At 45.0% G+C, this 13,613-nt stretch overlaps 2 protein-coding genes across 2 annotated transcripts; one reads left to right on the forward strand and one right to left on the reverse strand.

Moving 5' to 3' along the window:
• Nucleotides 1-2,844: 2,844 nt before the first annotated feature.
• On the reverse strand, nt 2,845-7,685 carry EXOC8 (exocyst complex component 8; the record flags this gene model as incomplete). The annotated part of the gene is made up of 2 exons (XM_083856865.1): nt 2,845-5,500; nt 6,165-7,685. The coding sequence occupies 2 exons, from the start codon at nt 7,683-7,685 to the stop codon at nt 4,892-4,894; spliced, it is 2,130 nt and encodes a 709-aa protein (XP_083712991.1). The 3' UTR covers nt 2,845-4,891.
• Nucleotides 7,686-7,836: 151 nt separating this feature from the next.
• SPRTN (SprT-like N-terminal domain) lies at nt 7,837-13,398 on the forward strand. Its single transcript, XM_083858576.1, has 5 exons — nt 7,837-8,235; nt 9,197-9,296; nt 10,104-10,232; nt 10,993-11,260; nt 11,564-13,398. The coding sequence occupies exons 1-5, from the start codon at nt 7,898-7,900 to the stop codon at nt 12,283-12,285; spliced, it is 1,557 nt and encodes a 518-aa protein (XP_083714702.1). The 5' UTR covers nt 7,837-7,897; the 3' UTR covers nt 12,286-13,398.
• The last annotated feature ends 215 nt before the right edge of the window (nt 13,399-13,613 follow it).

Raw genomic sequence — 13,613 nt, forward strand, 5'->3', positions numbered from 1 at the left:
GCAATTAGATGAAGAGCTGTATGCTTTTATTATTTTTTTTTTCTAAATAACTTGAAAACATCATTAATCCAGGCATCTCCAAGGTTTGCGCAAGGAGCAGTGAAGTTCACACTACCTGCTCCTCCTCCTGGTCCATTTTCCCAGTGCATTGCATTCACTAATCACATGCCGAGATATTATTGGCACATTTCAACAAGATTCCCAACAGCTGGAGGGCCACATCATATTTTGGGCCATCTAAGACCACGCCTGAGGGTCCAGCTCCTCCCTTGGCATGAAGAGATCAGTGTCTCAGCTTTCGAACCAGCTTTTCTCTGCTGCTTGGGGAAGGGGAGAGAATAAACACCACAGGGCCTCAGATGGGTGATCTAAAATTGCCTTAAAACTGCCCTGATCAGCCACATAAAGCCCCAGGAAGGGTAATACTGCTCAGTGCTCAGTACAAGCCAGGTCCCTTGCCCATACTTTATCTCTGCTGTGTCAAATTGAGCATGTCTGTAGCAGATAATCTAGTCCAGCTTGTAACCCTGAAATTGACAACTGTATTGCAGGGCATGTTGAGGCTGCTGAAGCTGTATAAGCAAAGTTCCCTAAATAGACAAGAGGTAACAACTCTGTGTCCAAGGTGGCTCAATCAAATTCTGATCTATTACTGCAGTCAACATCCCTTGAAGTGGTAAATTACATAAATCTGTTTTTCCCACAGTTTGAGGTGTTTCTCTCTCCACTGTCCCTCAGACTTTGTAGGGCGTATACGCCTTTGAAGGCATATCACAACTCCTGAACTTGTGAGGAAAAAGATGTCTGTGGTCAAAGCTGCTTGACAGATAAGCCCCATTCCAGATTTGATTTTCATTAGAGAAAATACACTGAAGAGTCTGCAAAACTACTAATATTTTTAAGTAAAAGGTAACCCAGTTAAATTCGAACAGTTGGGTAGCAAAGGGAATACAAAGAGTATGTTAAGTTATAATGATAGGTGGTAGGCACCTTTTGTGACACCGTGCTGGAGTGCCAATCTGCGCTGTGAGCAGGACGTTACACAGGAATTTCAGTCCAATACTGAAGTAAAATGACCAGAGGTCACACAAACTTGACTTTGAGAAGTCACTGATCTGAATATCTTACATGAGACATAAAACTGCAGCTGGGACAAGCGACTTTTCACATCTCTGCAGGGGCTTGAAGTATAGCAAGTGTTTTTCAGGCAGAACACAAGTCACATGTTGGTACCTACCTTAAACAAAAGCAGAAAGGTGAGATACTCTGAAGGACACCTGCCAATGGTACAGAAACACCTCAGGAAAACATGAAGAACCAAAAATGAACAGTACAAGAATTAGAAAATGTTCACACAACCACTTCCAAGGAATGAAAAAGATCTGAACCTAGCATCTGGATCATTCTCTGCAGCATCTTCTTCCCCCAGCATGCTACATAAAATCTGCCAAGCCACACTGCAGGGCAGCACAGCTTCCATGCCTGTGCCTGCTCCAGCCCGCTGAGGTTTCAGTGCACAAAGCTCCACCTAGTGACAGGCTGTACTACACATTCAGCATCCAAGGTAAGTATGGATGGACTCCAGACACAAAAAGGTCTGGAAGACAGCAAACCCTTTAGCATTACGCTGCCTTGGGGTTGATAATCCATCACACACACCCCCAAGTCCCATCAGAGGAGAGTACAGCCTCTCTTCTATGTCCAGAAACATTTTCCTCCAGGGTCACCTCACTGAAGTGACTCTGTAAGAATGTAACTGAAGTGATACCACTCGGCTTTCATCAGCTGGCTGCTGCTCACCTCTCCCTCCGACCTGAAGCTCTCTGACTTCACTGGAAGTCCAACTTCAAACCGACATCCTCTTTCTGACGATCAAAACAAATACACCACTAGTGCTGTATGTCCAAAAGTTTTAATACATGGTCTTCACTTTTCAGAAAAGTTATTGCATTAAATTCTAACACATAAATTTATCTGAATTTAAAAAAAAATCATTTTACACAATTTTGTCACAGCAGCTAAAGGAAACCAGACTTTATATGCAGTTGTCTCAAATAAACCCCCTAATATTAATTCTTTCTCGAATCAGCAGAACTGTTATCATAACATTCAGTAGTTACTGAAAATCCCAACTTGAACAACACAATGGCCACAAGTGTACACCTCAGGAAAAGCAAACTGCCATTCCAAAACTGAAATTTATTAAACTATGACTCAGCCTACACTGATTTTTCTCTATTAACTAAGTTAACATAAAAGGGTGTTTAGTTTAATTCCACACCATATTCTTTATGTTACTGCTCTTCTTCTATTATGATTTTAATAGATTCACAAGTTACAAAATATCAATGCCACTTACAGCAGTTTATACAAATCCATACCTGTTTGAATTGCGAGGCACAAGAACACCATGTTTGATGATCCAAATGAAAAGCCAGATTCCCTGATGCATTAAAATCAACATCAGTGTAAGCCCACTGCTCCATGGATGACAGCAGAGACAAAATCAGTAGGCTCAGTGTGCCATAAACAGATTGATGAAGGGCTCAGTGACAGAGGCATAACAGAGCATGTGGCAGAATTACATTCTACATTGCATCCTCTGATGGGGGTAAGCTGTGCTACACCAGCTCACAACAGAAGCATGAACAGGGCTTTCCTCCTTTTCAGCCTCATGTTAATGCTTGAGAATTGGGAAACTACAATTCAGCTTTTTGTATAAAATCCCCAATCATCACAGTAATTAGTATAGAGCTCCAGATCTAACCTTCTCTTGCAAACACACAAACACACACAAAGGTAAGGCTCATCTGTATTTATTCTTCTTTCTTCTGCTGTTAAAAAAAAAAAAAAAAAAAAAAAAAAAAAAAAAGAAATACACCTGTGTTCACAGAAAAAAAAGCCATCTCTTCTCCCTCTCCTCCGAAATATCCACACCACAGAGAGCTCTCATTTATAATTCATTTGAAAGTATTTCTCAGATTAGGTTGACATCCTTCCCACTTTAAACAGATGACAGAGATAATATTACTTTGCTATACCTCACTAGGTTCTGATATCAAAAATTGTTCACTACTGAAATAACACCAACAGGACTCATTCTCTCTTTGACAGAACATGTTACACAAATTCTAACTCTCACTGTCCCTTACAATAAAAGTAGAGCTATTTCACTGGTTTTCAATCAATGTATTCTGGGAGCAACAAGTTACCCTTTAAAAACATTTTGTATGACTTTTTTTGTGAGTTGCTAGCCAAAGGCCCAAACACTGAAAAGCAAGAGACAATAGGATGCTTTGCAAAATCTGACAGTTCAAAAAGCATCCAAAGAGCAAGAGAACAAAAACCCCGCCACTGAAGTGAAAACTGCAGTCAACTAGCACTATGAAAATAGGGAGAAATTAGGAAGCTTTAGTATAACAATTGCACAGAATGTCTTACTAACGATACCTTTTGTTTGTTCAGGCAGTCACAAGGCATTCAGAACTATGATACAAACTGCAAAGGCTTTAATTTGAAAGCATTACAGGAATAGGATATTTAGTTATTCCAGTTAAGGACACTTTTTGAGGGACTAACACAAGGTTCCTTAGCTGTAACACGGTTTTCTCGCAACTAAGGAAGTTTGCACAGAAGCAGAAGAACTTGAAGCTGACAGCTTTCTAAAACCAGCCTTGACACAAGAATTGGCTTATTTTATTTTCACAGATATATATTGCACGAGACAGCCAACACCATTCAATCCAAACAGAAGAGCATTTATCTAAACTTTCCCCATCAACATTAAAATTGCCAACCAAATCCTTGTGATTCCTGCAAAAAAGACAGCTCTTCTTGCTTACTGCTGTATTACAGGAAATGATGCTAGCCCTTGCAGGAGACAGTGTATACTTCAAAGGTCATATCTCTTACAAAAAGCCTCACAATCTCTTCACCAGGTGCTGCTTCTGTACAGCAAAACTAGCATTGCATTTCTCCCAAATGAAACAGTCCCTTCAGTCCCTTTCCCTGCCCTGCATGTCTCAAGAGCATTTATGCCTCTTCATTATAGCTCCAACCAGGAGATGACAGCCCATAATGCATTTGTGACAGCACCTCAAGCAACAGTGCTAAATGGACATGACCCCAATTAGATCCATGAGAAAACATGGAAGAGTAACACAAAGAGGAAGGGAAGCAATTTATTCTCACTTCTCTCGAAGGGAACAAATGGTTCTGACAACAGGTTTGTTTTCAGACAGCTATAATTTAGGCTGACAGGTCAGCTTATTAAACAGAAGCCCCTTCACCCAAACACCAGAACCTATACTAAAACCATTTTTATTTCAGCTTGCCTGTGAATGAAGATAATCTCAATGTTAAAGAAAAGTCTACACTGCTACCACAAAAATCACACTGTGCAAATCCATGCAATTTATCTGCAGTGCTGAGTCACATCTGGGCAGTGGATGTGCCTCCCTGAATACCACACCCTGGGAGTGCTTCAGCACTTCCCCTCCTACCAGAACACTGCCTTAAAGAATTGCTGCAGTGACATGATGAGAATGATCTTTTCCTGCCATGTGCTGTATAAGTATGTAAGACTTTCACAAACAACTGGCCAAAATTTGTGTATTACAGTTATTTCCCAAGTCACAAATACTACACAATTCCTTCGTACAGGATATGCTGTCCAAGGACCTCCACCTTCTCACTTCCCTACACCCCCTCCACCAAGTAAAGCATTGCACGCTTGCAGGCATTGATTCAAAGTCCTCAGCTTCTGGAATGCAACAGGTAAGACTTCTGCATCTTTCAAGGACTCAGAAACCCCCTGTTCAGTTCATCTGTTCAATGTACAACATCTTCAGCAAGTGCTGCCACCTTGTTCCCAGGAACAGTTAGGGTCACTTCACACCACGGAGGTGGTACTTTCTGGATTTACACGCATCAGCCTTGAGGCATTTCTCAGATCCTGCAGCTGCTTGGCTGGCTTTCCAACTCCTTCCTCAAACCTTTTTTCCACAACAGGAAGGACAGTTTCATACAGGAAAGAGGCGTTCTGCCTAATGAACGCTTTTTTCTCAGGGTCCTGTTCACACCGCAAGCTGTAATCGACATGCTGGACAGCCACCAGGATGATTTCCACGAGACTCTCCAGAAGAACCATATGCAGCTCTGGAAAGTAAAGCTTTAATGCTTCCTCCAAGAAGGCCATAGTCTGCTTAGTGAAAGCTACTACAGTGTAACTGAGGTTGACCCAGCAGTCATCACCCGTGTATTGGTCAAAATTGCCCACCCCACAGCTCCTCATCTCCTCCCTGAGCTTCCCCAGCGCCTCTGGAGTCATCAGGTTCATCTTTCTCCACATCTCCTCGGAGTTGCGGTGCTTGGTGGCCTCGATGATGATGTCCTTGTAGCTCTGTAAAGCACCTTTGATGTCCTTTACCAGGAGGGCGTGAATGATGAAGGTGAGATCCAGTCCAATCTCGCTCAGCTGCTTGCAGTGCTCTTTAGCTACCTGGGATAACAAAGAAAAGCAAAGGATGTTATTACTGTGCAAGTTCCCTTTACAACTTACACATTTATCAAATTGATCTCAGAAAACTGAGAAGTGTTTTCCATATTATTTCTCGTGCTTTAAGAATCTCATTAATGAGAAATTAATAACTGAAAGATACACCCTGGCTGTCAAAAATACTCTGGACAATTACACTATAACCCACTCACACATAAGCTTTTTCTTTTTTTCCTCCTCCCAATTAGCAGCTGAAAGAAAGCATAACCTGAGAAAGTTAGTCTTGCAAAAATAGTATGAAAATGTAGCTAAGGACAGCTTTAGAAAACAAAGATAAAATTTTGAAGTACTTATAATTCAGGTGTAGCTTATGTAAATTTTAGGACCTCCTACTAGTTAAAGGCAAATTAAGAATCAATACATTTTACATTCCTGATAAAGACAGGGTTTTCCTTGACTTGTATTATAACCTTAAGGCTTTCCTCTGTTAAACTGAAAAAAACCCCAAACAAACCTCGAATGAATATTAACCTTTCAAAGCAGGAAACCTCTCTAGAGGCCCATACACGAGTCAACAACTAAACTAAAGTCAGAAAAAAGAATTTAAGCTTTGAAGCCTTTGTTTCAGCTATTGTGCACCACCACCCCCCTCTTTGGGCTGTCTTACCTTGACACACTCTGCCGCAGTTGACAAACTCTCTTTGCTATCAAACACTTGTTTACTGAAGGCATCTACAAACATCCTCATGGAGGAGCGGGCCCAGACGACGAAGGCCGAGTAGCAGCCGTTGTTGCCGGCGAAGTCGGTCTCGAACTCGCGGGCGGTCTCCAGGAGGCTGGTGAAGAAGACGTGGCAGAGCTTGTGGATGTAGAGCAGCGTGGCGCCCTCGATGCGCAGCTGGCGGATGGCGGTCTGCACGGCGGCCGCGCGGTTCTTCAGGAACAGCTCGCAGGCCTTGGTGGACTGTCCCAGGCGGATGAGCTGGGACACGGCCCGGCGGGTGGCCCGCGGGCCCCCTCGCAGAGAGCGGTCCGGGGACAGCTCGAACACCAGAACGTCCGTCAGCTGCCGGACGCGCTCGTCCACCCTGGCCCGCAGCTCCTTCACGGGCTGGCTGGCCGGCTTGTCCGCCAGGTACTCGTTCAGTTTATCCAGGAGGTCCACCGCGCCCTCGAAGTCCCGCTGGGCGATGCACACGTCCAGGTCCTCGGGCAGCTCCTGGATCCACTCCAGCGAGAGGTCGACCGCCTCCTCCTCGGCGGAGGGCTCGTCCTCCTCCTCGTCCTCCTCCCCGTCGAAGGGGTTGGTGGATTCGGGGGGCGCCGGGGGCGGCCGGGGCAGGGCCTCCTGCTCCAGGCGCCGCTTCTCGCTGAGGGCGCGGCTGCGCTTGGCCTCCTCCAGCACCTCCAGCCACTCCTTCTTGATCTTGGCGTTCTCGGCCTGGAAGATGCGGCTCTCGGGGAACATGAGCAGCTTGAACATGTCCTTCATGGGCGGGTTGTCCTTGACGTTGACCACGGCCAGCCCGTCGAGGGGGTAGAGGGCGTCGTAGCGGTAGGCGCCGCGGCGGCTGGGCAGGGCGGTGGCCACCAGCAGGCAGTCGTTCATCAGGAAGGCGTGCACCCGCTGGATCTGCGCCATGTGGTCCGCGTCGTACTCCACCAGGTCGCCGTTGTAGACCAGGTACTTGCCGGGGCTCTCGGGCAGCAGGTCGCGGCAGCCCTCCACCTTCTCCAGCAGGGTGGTGAGGGTGCGCTGCCGGCCCTCCTCGCTGGCCGCCGCCTCCTTGCCCGACAGCGGCAGGAAGGGGTCGGCGGCGGCGGCGCGGCGGGCGCCCAGCGCGGGGTCGTCGCGGTCGGCCTGGAGGAGCAGGGCCTGCGTGACGGCCTCCATGATGCCCTTCTGCTCGGTGAGGATGTGGCTGAGCTGGTACATCTCGCTCTCCAGGTAGCTGATCTCCCGCGCCGTCTCGATGAACTGCCGGTAGTTTTGGTAGACGTTGCGCTTCAGGCTCTGCGCCGTCTCCTCGCTCAGCGCCTGGATGCGCTGCCGGTGCTCCTGCAGGTCCCGGTCCCCGTCCGACTGCTGCGACAGCTGCTTCACGTACTCGCCCGCCGCGAACCCGCCCGACTCCAGCTGCCGCCGCAGCCGGCTCCCGCCGCCGCCCTCGCCCAGCGACAGCGCCATGGCCCCGGCACCGGAGACACCGCGCCTGCGCCCCGCCGCCCGGCAGCGGGAGCCGTGACGCGCTGGAGCCGCGCCGGGCGGGGGCGGAGGGAAGGGGAGGGAGGAAAGGGAAGGGAAGGCCGGGATGGGAGGAGAGGAGAGGAGAGGAGAGGGCGCTGCGGGGCGCGCACTCGGAAGGACGCGGCAGGGCAGCCCGCGGGTCGGCGCTGCGCATGCGCGCTGGGATTGCGGCTTTGCCGGGAGCCGCGCTCGGGATGGAGGAGGACCAGGATTTCTTGTTGGCGCTCCGGCTGCAGAAGGAGTGGGAAGAGCAGGACAAGGTAGCGGCAGAGGCGGCGGCGGTGGCGGCAGCAGCGGCAGGAGCAGCAGCGAAGCGCCCCGATGTCTCTCCGCCCCGCTCCTCCCCCCGGGCGCTGTCGGTGGTGGACGAGGCGTGGGAGCTGCTGGACCCCAGCCCCGACGTGCACGCCCTCTTCGTGCACTTCAACCAGACGCTCTTCTGGGGAAAGCTGGAGGCCGTCACCGTGTCCTGGAGCCCCCGCATGACCAGGTGCGGCACCGGGGGGGGCCGAGCTCCCGGGGCTGCCATGTCCCGGGGGTGGGAGTGATCCCCAGGGCCGGGAAGGCGGCGGGGAGGGGGATGCTCCCATGTCCCGGCGTTGTCCCCCTGGCCTGGCATTCCCTCGCCCCTGGCAGCCGTCAGTGGCATCCCCGGGCCCAGGCGAGCCGCAGGGATGGATGTTAAAAGGGAATAAATCACTTGGTCTGAGATGGTGTGTGTGTGTAAACCTCCTGTAGCCGTGCTGCTGTTCTGGTTCTCGGTCTTTGTGATAGTTTTACTGCACGGCAGAAAGGCAAAATTGAACTAATTATAGTATGTTAGAAAAATTTAGAATAGAGAGGGGAATATAGAAGAAATCTGAGGTTAAACAAGCCCAGAAATGTTTGAAGTGCAGGCTGCAGTTCTGCAGCAGATCCAATTGCTGGTGGCTGCAGTTCTGCCGCCTCAAATCCTCTGCTGGCTGCAGTATCCTTTAGACATTTGGAAATAGTTGGATATTGCACTGATGGAGAACTAACTCAGTAGGGCTAACACAGACAAAAAAAAGTGGTGTTTGCTGGCTTAGTGCACGGAAGTGGCTGTGTGTGTAGGTTCAGTATGAGTCAAAAGCTGATGAAGGGTGGGGAGTGAAATTGAAACAACCAGAAATTAAGTCAGTGTTTGCTGCGTGAATCTCCAGCCTCCGTGTAATGTATTTCAGTCTGTCACGAGGAAACATTCTTCTGCCTTCAAAACAGGTTTTTCTACTCTAAGGAACTTATGGGTTTTTTTTTCCTTTGCTTAACAATGCCAGGTTTTTCAGGTAGCTACTCAGAGTGATTTTATTCCATGTTCTGAGTGACCCAGCATGTGTTTACGGGGGATGGCATTTTAACTTAAATTCTCCACTTTCTTCCTGTGCTACAGAAGCAAACAGATTTTCATATTTTGTTTCTGTTTTTCCTCTCAGCTCTGCCGGTATCTGTTCATACCACGAAAGGAGTGGGCTGTGTTCCATCCGTCTCAGTGAGCCGCTTCTGAAGTTACGGCCACGGAAGGATCTTGTGGAGGTATTTGAACCTGGGTTATGAACCTGTATGTAAAGTGTTGCATTGTGCCCACCCCCCCTTCATTCAAACATTTTAGATTTCATACTGGGATTCTTTCAGGCAGTAACTTACAGATCATTAAATAGTGGTGGCTTTACTGTTAGGTTTGTGTGGTTTGTGTTGCAGTGCCATGGTAATCTTTAGTTTTATGTTTCTAAGTGGGCAACTCCAAGTAGAAGTCTGAAGTCACTTGTTTATTTTATTGACTTTATATAGAGAAAAAAAACACCCCAAGTTCTTAACTCCTAAATCATTTTTTTAATATTCAAACCAGACATGGACTGTAGTTTTGAAAAGGCCAACAGCAGAAAATAAGGATATAGAATATGACTTAACATGACTTTTTGTTGCTTTGTGGGCCTCTGCCAGAGCTGCTGCCTTGAGCTGGCTGAACATTCAGATTTGCCTAAGAACAGAAATGCTGTAGAGTTTCAGCTTGCTCAAAAGTGGCTTTTTTGGGGGGTTGTGTAGGGGACAATGTCTGTAAAGACATGATTTAAGTTTGAGGATTATTTCTCCTTTTTAGAATGCTGCTTAGTGTAGTGATTTTCTGCAGCATATTTTAGTGATGTGGGAATAGGGGTAATTAGATTTGATAGATCAAAGTATTATGTTTTTATGACCCAGACTGAATATGAGAATAATCAAAGAAAAGATCAGTACCACAATCAATGTATAAGAGTAACATACTTGAAGCTTCAGTTTCAAAAACATGAAACTGAAAATGCAGTACTTTTCAGCAAATATCTGATGGTTGCATCATTTCAGACCCTGTTGCATGAAATGATCCATGCCCTGCTCTTTGTTACTCACAACTACAAAGACCGTGAGTCCCACGGACCGGAGTTCTGCAAACACATGCGTCGCATTAACCTCTTGACTGGAGCCAATGTCACAGTAAGAATGATCCTTTCTTCCTGATTTGGTCTTTTATTTGACCAGTGGGGAATAAGTAATGTCTTTGTTAGACACTCCACAGTTGGCACCAATAAAAATTTGCATCCAAGTGTGTGCCAGTTCCATAGTTACTTTGTTAGGGACGGTGGTGGGAACAGGTTGAGGAAGATCTGGTGAGTTGTTAGTCATACAACTTTCAAGTATGTTTTCTGTAAGAATTTTTCTTTAGGCTTTTGTGGTACACTAGAAACAACTTAATGGTAGCAGGGACAGAAGTGCTCCATGTGAAAAGCAGTCAAGATGTAAGTCAATAGAACAAAATTATATTTATGTTAATTTTTAAAAAGAATGTTTTTAATAAGATCAATTAAGGTAATAGCTGAAAGGAGAATACAATACTGGAATTGTTTACAATGCATTCTAAACAGTTTGTCTTCTAGGTGAAATTGTAGATGGATTTCCAAAGTGATTTTACTGCAGTTCAAACAAGATAATCAGGACATATTCCTACATGTCCTATCTTTTTTTTAAAGCTTTGTTTTAATGGTAGCTAAATGCTGATCGAATTTTACTCAGGTCCAGCTCTTTTCACTGCTAATATAGAAATCACAGCAGAAATGGAAGGAATTGAATGGAAATGGATTTTTTTTAAAAAAAAATTTTAGAGCTAGCGATATAAAATTTGTAACTTCCTGAATGACTGGAGTTTTTTTGTTTGTGGTTTTTTTTTGTTTGCGTTTGTTTGTTTGTTTTAACATAGATCTATCACAATTTTTATGATGAGATTAACTTGTACCGCCAGCACTGGTGGCGGTGCAATGGCCCCTGCCAGAGCAGAGCCCCTTACTTTGGGTATGTGAAGCGCTCCATGAACAGAGCACCCTCTGCACATGACTTCTGGTGGGAGGAACATCAGAGGACCTGTGGGGGCACATTCACAAAAGTGAAGGAGCCAGAGAAATTCTCAGAGAAGTCCAAGCAGAAAACTCAGTCAGCAAAACCACCACACCTCAAGTCAACTAACAAAGGTATTTTATGAATTTTTTTTTCTTTTCCAAGCTGATTTTTGTCCAGATATTTTCTTGAACAAATATGGACCAAACACTACATAAGCTTGGTTTAGATATTAGTGTTACCTAGCCAAGAACAGGGCCTGTTTATGTATGCACTTCTAGGCTGCTCCTCAACTGAATTGTGTACGAAGAGTTTTAGTTTAGTTTGATGCATTATTTTCAAGCAGCATTATTTTTTCTGTGAAGCAGCTCAAATACTAAGCCCATGATTTTTAAATGAAAAAAATTATTAATTTATTTTTTAATCTGATTTTGCAGGCAAGACACAAATGCATGGTATGCAAGACCTGACTCCTTTTAGTGGAACGGGGTATCGGCTTGGAGGAGGGAACAGTGTACTTTCAGAGAAAAACACAAATGCCAGCAGCTCCACTGGAAACAGTGAGGGACATAGCTCACTGCATCACCCAGCAGTAAGGACAGTACCAATCCCTAGAAATGAGATAAAACTGGAAAAATTACCCCATCGTGGCATCTTTTCACTTCATACCAACGGTGCTGGTGAGAGGAGCCACTTACCTTTAAAGCGTGAGTTTCCGAAACCTTCTGCTGCTGGTACAGAAGATGATGAGAACAACTGTGGGGTGCCTGCTAGGGTTGCTAGAGTTGCTGAAGAAACATCAAGCCTAGGCTCACCAGCTGGCAAGAGGGCTGTGCCATCCTCTAACTGGTCACCAAAACAAATTTGTTTGGAGAAGACCCCAAGAGCTCAGGGTGCATCTGAGAAAAGAAGCTTAGAATGTGTTAATACACTGCAGCAATGGCCAAAAAAGGACGACAAAACTGCCTTTGAAAAGTATTTCATCAAAAAGGAGGGTACTGATGTCACTACAGCTACAAAAACCAGAGCTGAATTTACACAGTCCTCTGCAGGCCCCAGCAATCCTGTGAGGCAGGATAGAAGAGTCAGTTGTCCTGTCTGTGAGACTGATGTTTTGGAATCTAAAATAAATGAACATCTTGATACTTGTCTTGTGTAAAACAGCAGAAAGTTTCTTAAAAAGATAAACCAGGCTGGAAACATTGTTTGAAAGGTAATTTGCTCAGGGTTTGCCTAGCTGTGGTTACACTCCTGTGTGCCTTTTCTGAAATGGAATTTAAAATGTAACTGGCCTCCGTATCCTCACACTAGTAAGTAAAAATTGTGTGGAATGCTGCTAGGAATACAGGTAAAGACTGCTCCTGGACATGTCATAAAAGCTTTCATGATTTCCCAGTTAAACTTCCAGTGCTATACAGGACAAATTAGTGTTAAAGTGACATTACCTGCCAGTCTTTATTTTGCTGCTTCTGGAAGCCAGCCAGGTTTGTGGTTAGCAGGCCTGTCAGTTGAGTACTAAAGCCATTGGGCCACGAAAAGTTCTGAGTGCCAGGCACGCGTGTTTTCTATGTGTTTTCAGCTGCCTGAAACGTTCTCTTGCTGCACTAAGGTATTTAACGGGTTGAACATTAAACAGTTTGATTCCCTACAATCAGTAACACTGATTGTGTGTTTGCTTAAACATAAAAATTGTTTTATATAAATAACTTTTAAACAAAATTGTTTTATATTTTATTACTATAATTTTAAGTGGCTGTATCAGCCTGGTTTTGTATGATTACACTATTACTCCTGCTCTCTTAACTTATTTAAATGCTTCATATTTTAAACAATATCAACACTACAAAAGTTTAATGTAAATTACTTTGTTCTTGAATACTTTGAATAAATTGTTACTGAAATTTAAATTTCCACTAAGCCTGGCCATTTTGTGTCACTTACCAGTGGGTTCACCTGTATATTTGATAACAGTCTTGTTTATTAGAGCCTTTCTGTATTAACACTTTTTCTTCTTAAATTTCCCTTTAAAAACAGGTGCTGCTGAATACAGATTGCATCAGCTGCTGCTTTCTCTATCCTGTTTTTAAAACAGTTTCACTATTGTTGTACTTCTGTGAAGAATTTTACAAATACTGATAGTAAAACTTGCTTTGCCATGTTAATTTTCCATACTTTCTTCATAAGCTGCAGCATCTATCAGTGTTTCCAGTGATACTTGACATTTTTAAGGACAGGACTACCAAGAAATATTTGTATTATGTTATGCTTTTAAGATGAGGGTAAGAGTTGCACCACAAAGCATCTCTCACATCATGCAGCATTTTTGAGAGATATTTCCATTAAAATTGCTCTCTGCAGTTTTCTCGTTTGTCTTTCCTACCGTGACAGAGGGGAGTAAAGGAGAAGGATTGTGTGTATTGTTAAATGTGGGGCTTTTTTCCTAATGTCTTCTTTTACTTCTGAATTGTTAATTTGAAAGACAAACAA

Source organism: Zosterops lateralis, assembly GCF_965231275.1.
Source record: "Zosterops lateralis genome assembly, chromosome: 3".
Taxonomy (NCBI): Eukaryota; Metazoa; Chordata; class Aves; order Passeriformes; family Zosteropidae; genus Zosterops; species Zosterops lateralis.